We start from the raw sequence: 20,213 nt of genomic DNA, 5'->3' as shown, positions 1-20,213 counted from the left end.
AGTGAACATCCAGCTCTCCACTACACTTGGTGTTAAAGGGTACCTCACCCTTCTGAAATAAAGAGTTAAAATTGATTCTCTCTCAGGTAAAGAGTGTATTTGGCAGTAATATGAAGGCTATGAATTCAACTTAATTCTCATAATGTTCTTGTACAGACACTGAAATTTCAGTATTTCACTTTAAAATTTTAACATAAATCATGTTAATTTTCTGTAAATATGAAACAAAATATACCACTGTTCATGATTCAAGAACTGTACTGCAATGCAGCCACACTTCAAATCTCATCACTATATATTAACCTACCTTGATAGACTCAACTAATTATGGAAAAGAGCTTAAAACTTATTTTAGGTCTTACAACTGTTGTAAAAGGCAACTGAATATACGACAACCGGGAGAATTGTTGGCAAGTATGAGGAAATACACCCAATGCTTTCTAATAGTTTTCACAGAGAAATCATATGAGGCATAGTGCCATGTACCAGAAACAGTGAGAGACAGACATATTCAGAGATGCAAAACTAAACCTACTTAACAAAGTACACCCTGCTCCCTGCCCCACTTTCCCTTGGGCAAGAAGCTGTTTGTCAGATATCCATCCTGCCAAGCAAACAAAGCTGGCTTTCCTTTGGAAACAGTCCCTGATAAACACCCCTCAAGTCCTCATTTAAAGAGAAGGACTTCCACTTTGAAAGATCACCAGATGTTTTCCAAGTAGAGGAATGAAAAACAGCCAGAGACGACATCTCCTAATAAAGTAGTAATAGCACAAGCACAGGCTATCATACATAAACACCACCCTAGCATTAAACATTCAATCTCCAGTCCTACCTGGTCAGTGTGAAGTTAAGTCCTCTACAAGAAAGACATGATGTGATTCCCGATTCTCGGAACTACCAGCTTCGTAACTCCTTCCCACACAGTCTGCAGTGTACCCTTTTCTTGTCTAAACGGGCTTGGTTAAGGACACTCCATTACAGCAACCAATTAAAAGCATAATTATAACTTACAGCCATGATAAAATTTGCTTTTTCCATTTAGCTTTTTGAAAAAGGATTTTTTTTTTTTTGACAGAACAAGAATCATCCTCTATTTTATCTCACAAAATACCCATGGAAATCTTTCATGTATGAAATCTTAGATACTCACACTTCACACATAAATTCATATGCAGAGACACACTAAAGAAGGGAACACAAGCTAACCCTATTATCTCAAGTGTCCATTTTGGAAGTATTTCTTTGGATTTTGCTCTTACCCAAAGAAGCCTTTGCATCTATCCCACTCCAACTGCTCCCTGGTTGCTAACAAATACCTTCACTCAACATATACAGAGAAAAATACTCGGAAATTTTTAATAATGACTAGAAGAAGAAACTCTTTTAAAGCAGTCTAGAGAACAGAAACACAGGCAGTAATTTTTCCAAGTTACTCAGTACTTGAATTTGCTCGGAAGTAGGGAAATTAGCTAGCACAGACTTGCCACTGCCTAATTAGCAATGCATGAATGGAATGTCCAAACACCAGTGAACAGCTACGTTACATAAGCATAATAAACTAAATAAATACATTATATTCCATTCTTTTATAGCATGTAGTTTTTCCTTATCAAGTAGGGGCAGACGCAACTCCACTACCGACCTTAGCTGTATCTTACCTTAAACAAGGTATAGATTCAGATGGTTGTGGCTAACGAAAAGACATTAATTTAATTTTAAATAGTCACGTTGCTTTCATATACATTCTCACAACATCCCCACGAAAAAGATAAAAGTTTACTATTATTTTTCCCCTTTGTATACATTAGGATTGATACAAATAAACTCGTGGAATTTACTTGTCAAAACCATAGAAAACCTACTTGACAAGAATAAAATTGAGATTTGTAGTGCATGGTATACACTTGTAAATGGAAAGGCACCCACATGACTTTCAGCACTACAGCTGTCTCTGTTAGAACAACAAATAGGTAAAGGAAAAAATTTCCATAATGTCATAAGAACTTTTTTTAAAAAAATAAAAGCAATTGATTTCATCTGTGTCAAGGGCGTAGGATTTTATAACCATTATGCACATGCTAAAAATATTTTTTTTATGATGTAGCAAAGGGTTCTGCACCCAGCCTCCTCCTCACTACAAGTTACAATAACCTACCCAATATGCCCACCATCTGAAGGTAGCGACAGGTTCTGCTCACCCCTTCAACAGGCCATGGGTGGGCCAGTGTATATGCATCCAAAATAACCCCCCAATTATTACAAAAAATACTGTATGTTTCCTTCCTCTGGTTGTTATATGTATTTGCAGTTGTACTTGACCCTAAAATCCTCACTTCTGTTCCACTTGCAAAATAGGTCACAAGAATTATCTAGAAAGTGAACTAAAGTGTATTTTAGTGTAATTAAAATTTATCTTCACTGATAATCCTTATATATGCTTTTTTAAGAGAATTAGCAATGGTGAAGTAAAAGAATATACAAGTTCCATTAGTTTCCAATCAAGAATTTTGAGATGAGAGGAGAGGAATATCACAGAATATTATGCTTTGGAAGGGACCCACAAGGATCATCAAAGTTTGACCCATGGCCCTGCACAGGACAGCCCCAAGAATCACACCATGTGCCTGAGAATGTTGACCAAATGCTTCCTGAACTCTGTCAGGCTTGATGTTGCCCCCTGGGGAGTTTGTTGCCAAAAAAAAAAAAAAAAAAAAAAAAAAAAAGCATCAATTGACACAAGATCAGGTAGAGCAGAATCTCAATTTATATTAAATTCTGAATTCTGGAATCATGCTGAACTACATTACCCTGAAATCTTGTCAGAGTATCCCACAAACTGACATGCTGCACAAAGCTGGAGCTGTTTCCCTAATTACTGGCTCTCTTTGAAAAACAGCAGCCCCTGCTCAAGTGGAAATACTGATTCCTTAGGGATGACTCTTCCCTCACAGCACTGCATTGATTTGGAGATGGATTATCCAGTAAAGGGAGTTTCACAGTAACTGTCACTAAACAAAACTGAGCTAAATTCAGGGTCCTGACCACACTGATTAGGACAAGGACAGCCAAAAGTGGTTTTGCCAACAATAACCTCAGCAACATCTCAAAGCATTAATGAAACTGCCCATAATGCTGGCCAGTAGTCTAACCCATTAAAAGCTGATTTCACAAGTTTCTGCTTCTTTCACATTCCCAATTCCCTAGTTAGCACCTAGTAACAGACCTCTGTCTGCAACAGTGTCTAAGATGTAGAGCAAGCAAAAGATCTAGGATGGCAATTCCCAAATTCCTAAAGAGTTACAGCTGAACAAAACTAAGATTAAATCCTCTTTCATACTTAAATGGCTTCATCTGAGTTCTGTGTGAACAATAACTGAAATTTCCTATAAGCAATAATGTATATTATTTATACATATATTAACATATATATATATCAATGTATATAATAGAGTACAAGTCCATAAGTAATGTTGTCCTATATAAGGAACAGATGAAAACTTTATGGAAAAATCACTATCTATACAAACTATACTTGCAACTTTACCAAAATAAAAGCAGCTGTACCGAGTTCAATGACAGGTCTCCATAGTCCATGTTGCCGTAAACTGGTGCTTTGGGACGATCAGAACAAACACATGATACTTTTATGAAGCATCCAACTACCAAAAGCCAAATCCTATTAAGAATTAAAATACGTAATAACAAGCACTACGCGATGGTGTGCTTACAGGAAATCAAACAGGACAAAAAAACAGCTGCATGTAATGTTCTCTTAGAGCATAAACACAGAAGGCAATGACATGGTGTCTTTGTAGATCCTACCTTTGTGCCCTCAGAAACCTGGGCTACAGCAGTGGCCACTCAGCTGCCAGCACACAGGCACTGGGTGTTAACTTTACACAATGAGTCCCGTAGTCCAGCACCCAAAATACTCTTCCGTAACCCTCTGTGCTCTGACTGCACAGATTTGTTTTAGAAAACACATATTTGCAGATTTGGACTGCAAGAACCAATTACTCCCCAGCTTTCTTCCCATCATGCTCTAACTACACCAGCAAGCAAAGTTCAAGAACAAGACTGGGTAGATGACAGGAGTTCATATTTCAGTGGAATACCACTGGGACCAAGCCTTAGGGTGATATGGGGAAAGGGAGTGTTGGAGAAGGAAAAACAGTTTTGGAAAGATAATAAAATTGTTACAACAAAATTGGATTTAAACTCCAAACTATTTCCATTACCTTCTGGTGGTGGGGGAGGGAAATCCTCTGTGTCCATCCTAATGTATCCACCGCAACTTTAGTGGACTGTAAAACCCTGCAAAAATGAAGGGAACATGTTTTGTAGATGAACATAATTTCCAAATACTGAGACACTCCTTTTCAATTTGGCTAAGCTCATACTTATTAGCTAATACCATTATGGAAGAGAGGAAATGTGCCTGGCTTCTTCAATATGAATCCAGTCCAAATTTTTATGTATACAGCCCTCAGAATTGGAGCCAATTCCTTTAATGACCTCAGTAAGCCAGCTGAAGAAAGATGAAGTTTTTAAACTATTTGGTACTCTGCAGCTCCCATTGTGACAATCACAAGCAGATTACTAAAACATGTTATTTCAGTGTTGGAGCACATATTCTGTTTCAAAATCTTCATGAAGGGGACAAGGATAAAAATTCTAGAAAGCTCCTCAGTTTTGATGATGCTTTTCTCCACCTGGCAATCAGAAATAAGTTTTAATTATGCACTTTGTACACCACTTCCTTCTTCTTTTTTTTTTTCCAATCTTAAAAAGTTCTGCTTGAGCCCCTTTACTTTCACCTTTCCTGAGAAGAATGAAGTACCAGCAAGCAGATTCCCGAGCACCTTCTCTTTCCTCCTCTCTTCTCAAATGCCATTGATCTCATGTTTTAAGGAAAAGAATAACCTCACAAAGCGTTCCCATACTTTGGTCCTGAATACACACTGGGAGAGAACCCATGACATTTTCATTCCCTCCCCATAACACTACTTAACAGTGACATTCTAGTATCATCTAGAAGGAAAACCTCTTGTGCTAAGCAATGTATATACTCTGCCCCAAAACCATTTTCACTCTAACTCAAAAGACATGTCAAAAAGACAGATTTCAGAACAAGGCTGAGGAGGAAAAGTAAGTTTCCAAAAGCCCCACAGGACAGTGGAAGAGCTAATGCTGAATTTTATGTCCTACTCTCGAGTAGCCCACAGATGTTAACCTGAAGAAGGTAACACTTCTGCCAGCAATGGCACACAAACAGCTCAAGCCCTTGCAAAGTCTCCTCAGCCCAAGTATGAAAAGAGTAAGTTGAAGGAGACAGTAAAATTCAAGGTAAAATGGAGTAATAATAGACTAAATGGATCAGGATACAGAGGCCAAATGAATTGTCACTTACAGAAGAAGTGGCAGTGAATGGAACAAAATGCTTCAAAAAAAGGACCCAGCCCTAGGAGGTACCACAAAATTTGCCTCCCTAACACTAGGTATGCAAGGGCAAATCATCAGGACAGATGTATGAGGAAGGGTAACAAATCTGGTAGAGCAAGATCCTATTGTTATGAGACAATTCATTACCACTTGTATCAACTAAGCAAACAAAATTGCCTTTTAAACTGTCTTAAGATTTGGTAATTCTTAATCCAGTCTTAGATAAAACCAAGTAGTTTCAGAGCTAAGGCTCCAAAAGGATTCACCCACATATGCAACATCTATCTACAACACAGAAAAAATTACATTACATGCTTTCACTATACAGTGTCCCTTCTAAAGCCTCTCTATAATTTCTATCTGCAGAGCTCCAAGGCGTGTTCCTGCTTACAAATGTCTGGAATGCATCTTGCCACACCAAAACTGTCAGCCAAAACGAGCAATAGTTATGGTTTAAAGAAAAGGTTTTCCCTTTATTCTCTTAAAGCTGCATCATGACTGGAGCATAGATTTTCAACTGTGAAACATATAATAACCAGGAAATCTCTGAAAGTGAGTCTCAGCACCTTTTCCAAATGCATCTTTAAGAGAGTAGCTAAAAGGTTTTGAGGATGTATTTTTTTTTTTATTTAAACATATGATACAAGTTTTCAAGCGTCTATGAAAGTTAACTTCAACAATGATTTTTTAAATCAATTTCTTCCTCACAAGCAAATATTAACAAGACAGAGCTGAGCTATAGAGCTTTATTTCCATTTTGATCTAGTTCACAGTTGCATGCTTCGAATTACACAAGAATTGTGTCAAGGAAGGACACAGACCCAGTGTTAGAGTACTAGCCACTGACCTGCTTGCTCCTATCTGAACAGTGCAGTTATTCACAAGAAGAAAGATACACTGTCACTTAAGAATGCCTCAGGGGTTGATTTATACATTGCATTAATTCATCTTGAAGTTCCACATACTTTTCTCTACTTTTTAGCTGCTACAAAAAGCCCTGCAGCAGCAAAGAGCGCTTGTGTATTATACATTCCATTAATACCCTCCACAAAAATAAAATAATTCTCATTTTATGTAGCAGACAGCACATTTATGAAGAATCTCTAATAGCAGCATATTTTAAAGAGAAGATCTTCACTCTTCTATCGAGAGGCAGGGGAACTAACTCAAGTTAAAGATGTTTAAATCAAGATTAAGGCAGATGATTTAATTTGACTAGCAGCATATGGTACATTGGCATTCGTAGCTCATGTGGTTTTACCCACTGATTCTGCTGCTAACAGAGTTACACAGCACACAGCTGTACAGGTGCATTCAGACAATAATCATGGAAATAACAGCTCAAATTAACCTAAAAGGGACTTCTGAATGTTCCCTCATACACTAAAGACAGGTGTTTTCAAGATTAAATGAGATTGCTCAGGGCCTTTGTCCCTCCAAGTTATGAAACCCCATGAAGGTGGAGGTTTCACCACCTCCCAGAGCATCCTGCTCCTGTGCTTAATGAGCCACTCCAGGAAGAGTTTTTCCCATATGCCCAACTGGAATTACCCTTGCAGCAGCTTGCAGCCATTGCCTCTCATTCTCCTGCTGTGCACCTCTGAAAAAAGCCTGGCTCCATCTTATTTCCAACCTTGGGAAGCAGAAGACTGCAATTCAATACCCCTCAGTCCTTTCTTCTCAAAAAGACACAAACCCATTTCCCTCAGCCTCTTCTGACCTGTTCTCATCCCTAACCATATCAGTGGCCTTAACTGGACTCACTGCAGTTTGCTAGTCCCTCACTTGTAATGGGGCCCCACACTGAATGCTAAATTCCAGATGCAACTGTGAGACCACTGAGTAGATGTCATTTGGTTTAGCATAAAATTATATGAAATTTTTAACAGTTAAGTGCTTTTAAGACACAGAATATTAAAATTTTGTTCCAAGAGTATTTAAAAACAGTAAATAGAAAAAATTCCCTATTAAATATGAAACACACATGCTATTATATTCATGTGTATCCCATTATAAAATTATGAATCTGAGTAACTGAACAACTGCCCTGACCTACTGGACATGACACAGAGGTTATAAAAATATGGAGCTTTTTTCCCTCCACAAAATTGTTTTCTCAAACATGGTATAACCTCTATATAATGACTCAAACCACACCCTTCCAGGCTCCTTCCATAGCAGTCACAGAAACGCTAGGACAGAAAGAAGCTCTTGAAGCTATCTAACCCAAAGTTTAAGATTTCCCATTGGCATCCAGATGCGTGACCAATTCAGCTGAGAGACCACTACTACTGTTAAAAAATCCCTACTTGTAGCACAGTAGCATGCTTTTATTCCAGCTAGTAACTTCCTAAGTTTGGCATTAAAAATTGGGAATAATCATATTAAATGCATGATTTTTGAACAAAAAAGAAAATCAAATCCCTCATTATACTGCAATATATTGAGTTCCCCATTAACTTTCTAAATTTTAAATTGCTATATAAGAAAAAAAAAGGAATTAAAATACCACATTAAAATCAGATGTTTCTGATGCAGAGAAGTCCCGCACAGTCGAAGCAGTCAGATTTCCAGTGGCACTCACACCAGAAGCCAGAGTTGCTCAAATGTGAAATGAACCCCAAGAACAGCTCCCAACTAACTTCAAATTTTCCACCAAGAACACTCACCTTTGACCGTGGTACTGAAGGCACCTTTGAAAGCTGGTACTGAAGGAAATTGGGAGTCTGTGATGTTCCACAGCAGACCTCACAACCTCAGAGTGCTAACACCTACATAATCTGTGAGACTAAAATTCTGATTCCACAGCAAATGGCAGTTTCAGCAAAGGAGACAAAGGCACCTTCATACTTATCCAAAGACTACAGAAGAACGTCAGAGTTCCTCTCTGTGACTCAGTTTTCCTTCTCCTAACCTCTGGTAACTCCTTCTGCTTCCAGGACTAGGCTTGTCAACCAGGTCTGCACATCACAATTCATTCAATGATTTCCTCTAATTGTGGGACAAACAACAGACCATCAGTTCTCAGCTACAGGACTACAAATACTGATCAACATCTGCATTTCCACTTCAATAAAACTATTTTCCAAAAATCGCTACTTGTGCAGAGGTCAGTAGGTAACAGAAATGGGACTGACACAAACTCGGCCAAAATTACGGGGCAGTGCAGCATTCAGATCTGGGGGCACAGATCTGAATACACACATACACTGAGCTCCCAAGGGAGCACATGCTGCCAAGTTTTTTCAGCTCCACCACCCTAAGAACTGTAAAGCTGATTGACATACCTTCTCCTTAGGTATGTGTGTGCACTATAACTGCAGCAACATCAGGATTCTTCATTCTTAACACTGGAGAGAGAATAAGCCAATGAACACTTTATCATAGGAAACAGAAGCTGAATCAAGGAGACTGACTTCCAAGGAACTGTGACTCATGGAGAAAGCTTAGTCCAAGCAGCAATGTCTCTGAGAAAGCCTTGAAGTCTGAAAATTAAACTCAAAAAACCAACACCAAAACAAGAGAAACTGTGAAAGCAAAGCCCATGAATGTCTAAAAACCTCTTGTGTCCTCATCACTTAGTGAATATTGCTGTGTAATGCCCAATTGAGTCTTCTTCCACCTATAATTACAGAATTCCCATTGGGAAGTAAATCTCGCTGAAATTTGATATAAAGACTCTTCCAGGTCTGCAGAGAAAAGACAAGATAAAAGAATGTAGAAGGTAGAAGGTTAATTTACTTTTTTTTCCTCCTGTATATAAAGAAGGTTCCATTACAAAGAAAAAAAAAAAAAGTAAAATTTGTTTTCCATACAAGTTATGCCTATGAAACACAGACCGTAGATTTTTTTTTAAGAGGTATCTACAGTGGGTATGAATGAAGCAGGCATTCATATTATGACAGCTTCCCATCACATGCTGTAAGCCATGGAAGAAGTCTATATCAACACTTGATCATTATTTCTTTTAATGTATATTTGGTTTTAGTAATAGGTAACAGTCCTGTTCTATACAAATTTTATTCTTAAATTTATCGAAGTAAATTACCTAAATCATGTGCCATAGAATAATAAAGGAAGTACAGAGGTTTAGTCAGAAAATTAATATGAAACTCAGATCCTTGCTCAGTTAAAGTTGGGAGAAATTCTATTACCCACAGCAATCCAAACAAGGTCAGATCCGCAGGGACGCACATTTTTCAGAATGCATAGAGAATCCACTTCCCCAAAAGCTAGTTGGCTTTTTTTCTCACACCAAGCAGCATCCTGCTCAAAGTCAGAGAACAACACAGCAGCCATAAGCCCTGAACAAGAAGCAGTCTACACAGACACCCCAAAAACATGGTTGAAGATTGGTTTTCTAGTCTTTCTTTCTAAAGGCTATTATTTACAACATTTCTTCACCTAGAGTGTATTCCTGCTCAGTACGTCATCTAGAGGAGGGGAAAAGAGGTAGAAAGCACAGACTGCATCTGCAAAATTGTCCAAGGGATCCTGACCACAGTGCAACCAGAAAGCACTGTTAAATTTTTAATATTTATGTTCTTCCCCTCTACAGTTGTTATTGCAAGGCAAAATAGAGAATCACTGCTTGATAGACTCATTCAGGTTGGCAGGAGGTCATGTAGTTCAACCCGCTGCTCAAAGCCAGGTCAGCTACCAGATGAGACCAGGCTGCTTTATCTACTGAGATACTGAAAATCTCTAAAGACAGACTGCATGACCTTGCCAGGCATCCTGTTTCCTTGCTTTGTTGTCCTCCTAGAAAAAAAAATTGCCCTTATATCTAGTTAGAACCACCCTTACTTCAGTTAGGAGCACAGCCTGCTGTCCTGTCACCTTGACAGCCTGCCAGCAGGCAGAAGCACACTGCCATCAGGCCCCCATGAGGCATCTCTTCTCCAGGCCGAACAACCTCAGCTCCGTCAGACTCTCCTCCAGCGCAGCACTACCACCCTCTGACATTCTGGCAGCCTTGTGCTGAACTTGTTCAGTTTTATCCACATCTCTTGTACTTGGGCGGGATGGAGTGTGGACACAAAACTGGAAGCAATACTCAAGGTGTGGGCTGACAAGTGCTGAGTGAAGAGGAACCCTTCCCTTGGAGAAGACATTCCTTCCCGGGTGCGCAACCTTGCCCTCGTGATTGTTGAATTCCACAGAGTTCCTTCCAGCTCCTCAACCTGCTCAGGTCCTTCTGAATGACAATCCAGATCTCAAGTACATCCACTGCCCTCTTCTTTTTCCCTGTTTGGTGTCACCTGCAAACTTCATGAGCAAGGGCTGGTACACTTCCACATCATGTATAATATTAAACAGGACACATCCCGTGACAGACAGCTGGGGCGCTCCACTGGTTACCAGCCTCAAGTTATAACCAACTAGTCATCTCTAAAACCAACCATCCCACCAGGTTTCCACCCATCTAGCAGAACACCCACCCAGATTAGAATGACATTCCGCAAAAGACCTTGCTGAATCCAACATGAGCATATAGTCTTATTAAGCTCGGTAGCAATATACTTACTTTACAAATAGAAAAGCCATGGTCTACAAATTTTAAGGAATGAGAGGAGTATGGATAAAAATTTATTGAAACCAGGGAAGGGAAGACGTTCCTGAAGATGCATGTAGGGCACCTAACTTTTAGTGAATGAGCCTTGCTCCCATCTTTTGTCCTGCTAACTGTTTTAATACCCAAAGGAAGAAGATGGGCATCACCCCAGGTTTTGGAGGCCATCCTGGAGGCCAAGAGTACCATAACAAAATGCAAGAATCTGAAGAATTAAAAGTGAACAATGGCATCATATGCTTTAAGTCAAGACTGATTTGATTTGTTTTGTTCTGTGCCACACAAACTAGAGAACTGAGTTACTGAGTCAAGACAATGATCTTCCATCTCGCACATGAAAGCAAACTAAAAATGTATGAACACTAGGAACATTTTTCTCAATTTGCTCTATAATTTGATTGTAATCAAGTAACTTCATACGGAAAAGTAATTTTATTTCTGTAACTTCCTTTTTTAAACTTAATTCAGATAGTCCCTTTCTATACTGGATATCAAGTATTGCTTTAATTGGAAATATCCTCAGCAATGTTTGTATTATTTAGTCAGAGAAGATCCTCACATGCTGCAATTGTGATGTAAACCAAAAGTGGAGGAAATGTTATTTGTTTATGGACACAGTCAATAAGCACTTTTTCCCCTCCAGCTGTACTTCAGTCACACATCCACCAAAAAAGCAAAGAAAGTCCTGTTCCAACTTGCATTAAATTCATGCATCCTAGTTTTACAAGGTGTAGGTTGCCTTTCAAGATACTGATGACAACTGATGAAAATTTCCACCAAGGTCTTTCCAATGATACAAGTGAAAGGATATACTGAAATGAATATTCAGTTACTACTGCTGCCTGCAAACTAAGTCCTGACAGAGACACTTCTACAAAACATTTTCAGCTCTTTGGGTATTACTGTCCTTGGAAAAGTAAATATGCTGTTTCTCATCAAGGACAACACATTACACCTGATCATTACAAAAGCATCAAAATGAACAAATTATTTCACCTGATGAATAAAGTTATTAAGAATATAAGTACAGTCTTATTTCTGAGTTTCAAAAATATTTGGAGTAAAATATGGAAATACGTATCTAATAATAATAAAGTCATAATGCATGCTCTAGAAAAACAACAAAATTTTCTTTGATTTTCTTTTTATAACACCAAAAATTTATTCAAATGAATCAGAAATCAGGTAGTGAAGTTTTTAAATAATCAATTACAGCAAGAAAGAAAAATAGTAATAGCACCTGCAAAGAACAGCCCTTCTCTTCAAAAAATATATAACAGAAGGTGGTTTCCATGGAAGCGTAAGTTCTGCATCTAGTCCTAACATCAGCAGTCTTCACTCTTTCCTTGATTTGGAAATGATCTACTAGACCTTCTTCTTCTCAGCCTTCTGCAGTTCGAAAGTGAGCCCGCAGTTTGCGACAATATTAAATATTATGTATAACATTCTAAAAGAAAACTGAGGATGAGTCAGTGAGCGCCTTAAAAAGCTGAAAAATATAAAGATGAGAGACATAAGCTCAAGACTCACAGTCTTGCTAGATATCCTAGCAGGATATCTAAATATTGCCATCTACTTTCCAATAACTTACTATCCCAGTTTAGAGATGAGGAAATAATGTTTACCCTCTTTCTTGAAGTTTCTGTATCAATAAGGACAAAAATATTCATATGATTTCTGCAATTTTTTAATGCATTTCAAGGAAAAAAAAGATTGCAGAAAAAAACAAGAGTGAATGTTTGACCTTGGATCCTAATAGTTCACATTCATGGTTGAGTCCCAAGTAACAAGTATTGTACAGTACAGTAAGTCACTGAAACAGATTTTCCCAAGATAATGCCCCCATTCAGCAGCACGTAAGTAGAACAATTTATTTTGCTCTGCTTAACTGCTTCACCCACGCATTTGACATTAAGCTTCAGGCTTCCTGACTGAGCAGTGAACATGTAGGACATGAATCGATGTTGTGCAGTTATGCATCACTTCCCACAGTCTTGCTGATTCAGGCATTTCAGAATAAAACATGAATCAAGTTTTTGATCTAAAAACACAAGTCTGAAAACATATTTTTGAAACCTTGTTTAGCATTACTTGTCATCACTCCTTTAAAAACAAGTTGTACTTTTACATCTTCCTGGTTTCAAAATAATCCAAAATATTTTGGTGCAAGTAAAACTTGCACCAAATGTCCAACTGATTTAAATCTCAAAAGATGGTAATAATGCAGCAGTTTCCTTCCATGCATATATGACAGAACTTGAGTCACTGAGATTCTGCTCTCTGCAAACCACACATGAAAACACACAATGACATTACCGACAAAGATTTGAAACAAAAAATACCAGAAAGAATATTAAGAAATACTTGTATAGATCCATAATGAGAATTCTCATTTACCTTGCTCATGTGCTTCCTCTCCTTACTATGAAGAGCACCACCTCGGCATAACGTACCTGCAGTCTCCCTAAGTAATTCTCAAGGTTCAGTTTATGAATTCCTGATAATTTCCAAGCATCCAGGCTTGCAGCTTTTCTACTTGTTCAAACTACTTCCAGATTCAGAAATTAATTTACCAATATCATTTTTCCACTAACAGATGCAATAACAAGAATGACTTTGTATGAATAGGAATGGGAGTGGGAAAAAATATCTGCCACGAATGCTGATTTTAACAAGATATGGTCTTGGATACAAAAAATGCCTCCCTCACACCTTGTAGAATATGTTCAAAATGAAAAACTAATTCATACCACTATCAGTGCAGCCTCGTTTATTACCCCATTATAAGATACAAAGTGTTCAAAAAGTAGGACTCACTCAACAATTGCATTCACAGTGTTTAAAACACTGTAACTCCAAAGAAGGTTCTCTGAGGTACAACTGCTGCAATAGACATCCCACAAGAAGCATCCAAGGATAGTCCGTAAATGCACTTGCAGCTCAAAAAAAATCAGAAAGCTGAACTTACAGAAAGACATTTTTAAAGAAATACCTTTAAATTTAGAGGCCATAAGACAACTCCACATGAGATTCCTTCTCCAATTCTAAACTAAAATTGTAAAATGGAAATACATAATTAAAGAAAAAGAAAAAAGTAAAACAGAAGTCACTTTACATAAGCGTAAAGAAAATTCCTAGAAAATATGAAGAAAATAAGTACTACACACTGCTCATTTCTCCATCCCATACAAAACTGAGAGCAGTGCAGTACTACAGATGCAATACTACAGATAAACTGGGTACAGCTCTGCACAATACACAAAGTTCAATCTGAAAGTCTGAATCAAAACTGCTCTTCCTTCTCCTGGACTGCAGATTTTGCTTCCTGGCTTCTTCAGAAATAGACTGAAGTTTATAAATTTTCAACAACAGATTCTAAAAATAATTTCTACGTTATATAGAAGCAGTTAATAGACTTCCTGTTTTAAAAATGAGTAACGTGCTATTCCCAGTTGCATTAAATTCCATTAACAATTATGAAGTTTGACAATAGCCTGTCAGGTTTTAGACTAGTTTATTTTTCTTCAAATGTTTATAAACTATGCAAGGACTCCTAAACAGCTGAAGCAACTGAAGAACTCCTCTGGTGTTGAGATTTTTTCATAGAATCATAGAATGGTTTGGTTTGGAAAGGACCTTAGAGATCATCTAGTTCCAACCCCTCTGCCATGCATGGGTCAGAGACATTTTCACAGTATTCTGTGCTAGGAGAGGATTTTTACAATCTACTGATGAGTGAAACCACAGCCTATCTGCTGAGTGAAACCACAGCCTATCTGCTGAGCGTAAGCATAGCTCGGGGTCAGAGAGAACTCCTGGGCACAGAGAGAGGGAGCCAACCCCCTCTTCAGTGCTGTGGTGTGCTCACCACTGGCCCGTCAGAGCCAATAGCACAAGATTTGCACGTTTGGCCTCCATGCCTCAGACCTGCAATGCCAGCATGCACACCTGTCATGCAGCACTGGGGCTTCTCTCCATATCCAGCAGTGTCCAATACATAGGATCCTGCTGGTTCCGGGCACTCATCCAGGAGATGATGGACAGCACATTGCTCAAGCATTTGTCTGCTTCCATGGTCTTTTCTCCCACCACATCCATCTGCGCGTATCAGCCACGGAAGTCCCACACACTGGACACCCAGTGCCATCACAAGACACCTGTCGTCGCCCACACAGTAGGTCATGTCTCATGTACAGTGCCACAGGTAAGCTATGAAATCCACTGAAAATATTATAAAAACCTTGAAACCTCATTGTAAAGCCTTCAGAGGTATCAGATTTCAAGGTAAAATCTAAAGAACTACTGTTCATAACCAGATAAACACATGTAACTAGTTCACGGACTACTGTGCCAGAGGGTGAAAGAAGAAAAGACAAGATGGATTAAACAAAGCAAGTCAGACAGATTATCAAGATCAAACAGATCACCCAAGTGAAAAGAATGAAGTGTCCATTGAAGAAAACATTTGAAAAGCCAGAACCCCTGCCTGAATAATAGGCTTGAACTTGTAGGCACCCAATGTGTCCCATGTTCAGGTAATAAATCTATGTCTCCTGAGCACCAACAGAAAATTTTAAAAAATGTAATACTTAATTTCTACTGCAGAACAGATTGCTCATTGGACTTCACCAAGTGGAGTGAAGGTTATGGGAAAAAAATTATTTTCTTTACAATAAAAATAGCCACAAAGTCACGCATGGTGGTATAATCTTACTGTAGTTATTTAGCATGAACAGTTCTTAACCAATCTTTTTTTATTTCTTGACCCATGCAAGAAAAAAAAAACCTACACCTTTTTATACTAACAGTTAATTGCACAACTGAAAAAAAGATGCTCTTTACATTGCAATTGAACAATTTCAAACCTGCCAGCACAAGGTAAAAACCATGATCTTAGTAGCTTTGGGAAAGAAAGAAGTGGGGGAAAAAAAAGGATCGAATATGTAAATGAAAGAGGGCAGAATTCAGAATGGATAAAATTGTTTTGGTCAAAAATACATGCACCTCCTAAAGGTCTTTAAAACAAGCCTTTGCCGTGGACAAATTATTAGTAGCTGCTTTTCCAAGCAGCTGGTACTGCCTACTGACACAGCCTGCTCACTCACTTGCCCAGGTGAATGACTAGACAATCTCTGAAAGCTGTTCTTGCCTTACCCTGTAAGCACAGGGCATCTTGCAAACGCAACTATAGGGTCTGGGATCACCACAAACAACTATATAACTTCTCCTCTCAACAGTTGCACCGTGAATTACAAAGAAACCAAAGACAATTTCAAAACCTCCTTGGAAAAAAAATACATTAAAGGGCAGTTTTTACTGTGAAGTACATTTTCCCCTGTTTTAAGACAGTCAATTCAATTGCAGATGCCAACTGAAAACCTGTGGTCGGCACCGGCTTTGAAAAACGGGGAAGGAAAAACTCCAGCCCCCATGGGAGCTGGATTTTTCATAGCCTTGTCCGTATCTGATGGAGAGGGGAGGGAAGCTGGAGCCGGCGGCGCACACGCGAGAAACCCCTCGCGAAAACCTGGGCGAAAAAACTTCCCCAGTTCAAGAGCGAGAAGTTTGGCCAAAGCGCCGATGCGTTTTAGGGACCCCTCACTTCAGCAACCCGCCTTGCACGAACAAAACCTCTTTAATGACAGATCTCACCCCCTGGGTTTCCCTCTCCTCCCCCGGGCCGTGCCCAGCCGCCGCCACGGGCCCCCCGCAGCCCCAGCGAGGCTGCCCCGGCCCCCCGAGGGGCGTCTCCGCACCCAACACCGAGCCCACCCTCCGAGGACCAAACTTTCCGTGACTAACACCGGAGCAGGACCTCGGCCCGGAGCGAACACCCACCTCCTCTGCCGCAGCCGGAGCCGCCGCCAGGCGCTGGGAGGCGGCCGCCGCCCGGCCCGGCCCGGCCCGCTCCGCTCCGCTCCGGCGGCTGCCCCGCTGCGCGGACACGTCACTCGCCCGCCGCGGAGCTCGCAGTGGCCGCCGAGGGGAGCTCCTGAGCCCCGGCGGGAGCCGCCCGGCCCCGCCTCGCCGCGGCCCCGCTGCCGTCACCGCCCGCCCGGGGCCGCCGCCGCTCCCGGCCCCCGCCTCCGCCAGGGCCCGCCGGCTCCCGGTTGGCGCAGCCGGCCGGCCGGGGCGGGGCGGGCCGGGCAGAGCGCGTTCCCCCCGGACCCCGCCGCATTCCTGCCGCCGCACGTGACACCGCTCGGGGCAGTAGCGCATCCCGGGGCCCTGCTGCGGGGGGGGGCTCGGTGTAACGGGGGGAGAGCGGAGCTCTCCGGGGATGGAGAACTGGGCACACGAGCGACGGTACTGCTTTTCCCCGCAGCCTCACGCTCACGAATAGCCCCTGAGCACGCCAGGGTGCACACTGGGCCACAGCGTTATACTGGAATTTAATCTTCTTTATCACTTGAAACCCTGTTTTCAGAATTAAAGGCTGGCTAGAGGCGCTGGCACCTCACAACGAGTCTTTTTGCTCTTTCCCCATCCTTGTTGTGTGATGGTCCTCCCAGGGAGCATCGCTGCAGACTACTGACCAAGCCAACCACACAGCCACCCACACATGGAATGCATGTGTGCTGTACAAGTATGGAATTCTTATCCTGGAAGTAACACCAACGACTTGTACATTCAGGACAACGTGCCCCTTCCTTAAAATAAAAAAGAAAACTTTACAAGATGCAATTATTTTGAAAATGTATCCCTTTACACATCTGCCACACACTGAAGAAAATAAATGCTCTTAAGTACATTATAAGTTCTTAAATACATTATAAGTCATTACAACTCTTTGATATTGTTAAATATTATTTGAAATCTCTGGACTACTTTTAAGAATGAAAACTTTGAGCTAAACGCTGTTCAAAGAGCCATACATCATCCACCAGTGATCCTTGCCTATTTCAGTGCACCAATGCTACAGCCAGTAATAAAATACGCCAAATACACCCAAATACATAAATTTATTATCATCACATGAGTAAATGATGGCATCCATCATCATCATCATCATCGCCATCATGGCTAGGCTTCACAAATGAAGATTTGGGGAGGGCTCTACCCACGTTTGTTACAAGCGTGCTGGTGGCTAAAAAGGCCAATACGAGATAGGCATGTCCGGTTGCAAAAGGCACAGCAGAAAGACTCCTTAGGTGGTATATTCTGCAAGACACAATTCTTTCTGTGTTGTTTTTTCTCCTCGAGAGTGATCCTGCGTGCGTTCTCAAAAGCATCAGCTGCGTTATAGATGGTGTGTCTCCAGACCTCCCGATTGGAGGCCAGAGTAGACCAGTTATGATGATCAATGTGGCCGAGGCTGAGATGCTGTTTCAGGGAGTCCTTGTATCTCCTCTTTGGGGCTCCTCTCTTGCGGCAGCCAGTGGTAAGTTCACCATAAAGCAAGATCTTAGGGAGGCAGTAGTCCTTCATCCTGGAGATGTGTCCTGCCCAACACAGCTGTGTTCTCAGCAATGATGGCATCCAACATTTGATGAATCCACCCTTTCCTACATTTTTCCTTTGTCTATAGTTTAACAACACACATTCACTATTATCCTTGTCTTCGTATGGGTTCATTCAATCTGAATTACAAATTAAGTATTTAAAAGTATTGCTTTCAAAAAATGTTTCCATTTTCACAAAGTTATTTCTTTTTAGTGCAGTTCATCACAGTATGAACTCAAAATAGTTCTCACATAGCTCTATAGGTTCTATGCAAGAAAGAAAACAAAAAAATTGGGCCATATGTAAAGGGTAAGGACAGGAATACCATTATGGCATTCAGTTCAGCTTCCAGTAGAGACACCACTCTATCCTGTTGTTTCTGTAATTTTTTACATGTGTAGCACTTCCTTCACAGCCAGCTATAATTTCAGGAGCTGAAATGACAGGAAATCAGTCTTTAGCACACTGTTAAATAAGTCCTTATCATTAGAGGCCATGTTAAAGAACAGACACATATCTAGACCAAGTTTGATTCTGCAATTAAAAATACCATTCACGAGAAATATCCTTCTCCTTTTGGCAGCCAGCTCACTATGTGCATTAAATTCTCCCTTTCATAATTACCTTTCACTGTTAGAGAGACAAAATTCAAATCCTTCCTAGAGTTCTTTTATGAACCTTTTTGATCTTTGACAACCACTTCTTTGATTCTGGTGACCATATGTAAATATCCTTCTCTAATTCAAATAAAAGGTCACTGTGGAAACCTTGTTCGACAAATCCAATAATAGCAGATCAACTTGTAAAAAAGAAAAACTAACTTCCAAAATACCTTGCACTTTCCTACTATTTTCTAAGGCAGGAATATTAGCAGCAATAATTAGCACCCTAATAATTGCAATCACAAATTAAATTTTTATTCACCCATAATTAATTGTCGATAATTAGAATGCAGATAATGTCTGCTTCCACTGTTAACATGAAGCTTTTTATAATCAGATTCTAAGAAGCTGATATTTAAATTGGTTTTCCTGGTGATCCTTGCATGAGGCCTCACCAGAATTTAGTTATTCTCGTTGCTGATTACTGGGGCTTCAGCAAAGATACTTCTAGCCTCCAAGCTAGTATACATAGGTCAGCTACCCCATACATCTCTACCATACATCTACTCCAGTACATGTACTGGGCATCTTAGGGACACCATCAACACTGGACAGTGTCCTGGCCCCATATGACACAGTGCTGTGAACATGGGGCCTCTTTTGTCTCTCTCCATGGAAACTGGCATGGTTTAATGTAAACCTAAATTTATGACACCTAAGGATATATGACATCATTCCTATGGCTTGCTTTCCAAAACATTGCACAAAATCTGAATAAGGAAATTAAAACTTAGGTTATCATTCTCCAGCAAAGCCAGACTTTCTCAGGTTCTTCCTTCTGTTTAACAGCTGATGTAGCTGGCACTTTTTCCTAGGGAGTATTTATCCACTGGAAATCCAGAAGTTGTTTCTCCTGTTGTTCTCAGGAGTCCCCCATTAAGACAGTATGCCATCTGCTTACTGTAATCCCTCAGAAACCACTCAAAGCCAGGACATCCAACAACCTGGCTTAACTTGAGCATCTGTGGAATTCATGCTGGACTCTTGTAAAGTTACAGGTGCCCTTTACTTCCCTTTACCAAACCAGACGAGTGACAACACTTTTTAAAAGGCAAGCCACATAATTTTCTTAAATTCAGACTATTATATCA

The 20,213-nt window shown here is 40.2% G+C and overlaps 1 protein-coding gene across 4 annotated transcripts in view; it reads right to left on the bottom strand.

Moving 5' to 3' along the window:
* ARHGEF10 (Rho guanine nucleotide exchange factor 10) overlaps positions 1-16,980 on the bottom strand; it is a 112,256-nt gene extending 95,276 nt beyond the window's left edge. For 2 of the 4 annotated variants that reach the window (XM_051778082.1, XM_051778085.1), the window contains exons 1-2: positions 16,856-16,980; positions 4,242-4,317 (exon numbers count right to left, since the gene is read on the bottom strand). In XM_051778082.1, coding sequence (XP_051634042.1) covers positions 4,242-4,278 — 37 coding nt within the window. In that variant the 5' untranslated portion in view covers positions 4,279-4,317; positions 16,856-16,980. Of the gene's footprint in view, positions 1-4,241; positions 4,824-8,732; positions 8,789-16,855 lie in introns of those variants that run through there. The other 2 variants (XM_051778083.1, XM_051778084.1) reach the window with 2 other exon arrangements.
* Between the last annotated feature and the right edge of the window lie 3,233 nt (positions 16,981-20,213).

This window comes from Manacus candei, unplaced genomic scaffold (assembly GCF_025592945.1).
Source record: "Manacus candei isolate 608988 ecotype Guabito, Panama unplaced genomic scaffold, ASM2559294v1 h1tg000011l, whole genome shotgun sequence".
NCBI lineage: Eukaryota > Metazoa > Chordata > Aves > Passeriformes > Pipridae > Manacus > Manacus candei.
The sequence above is the reverse complement of the archived record's forward strand: the minus strand, read 5'-3'. Positions and strand labels throughout refer to the sequence as shown.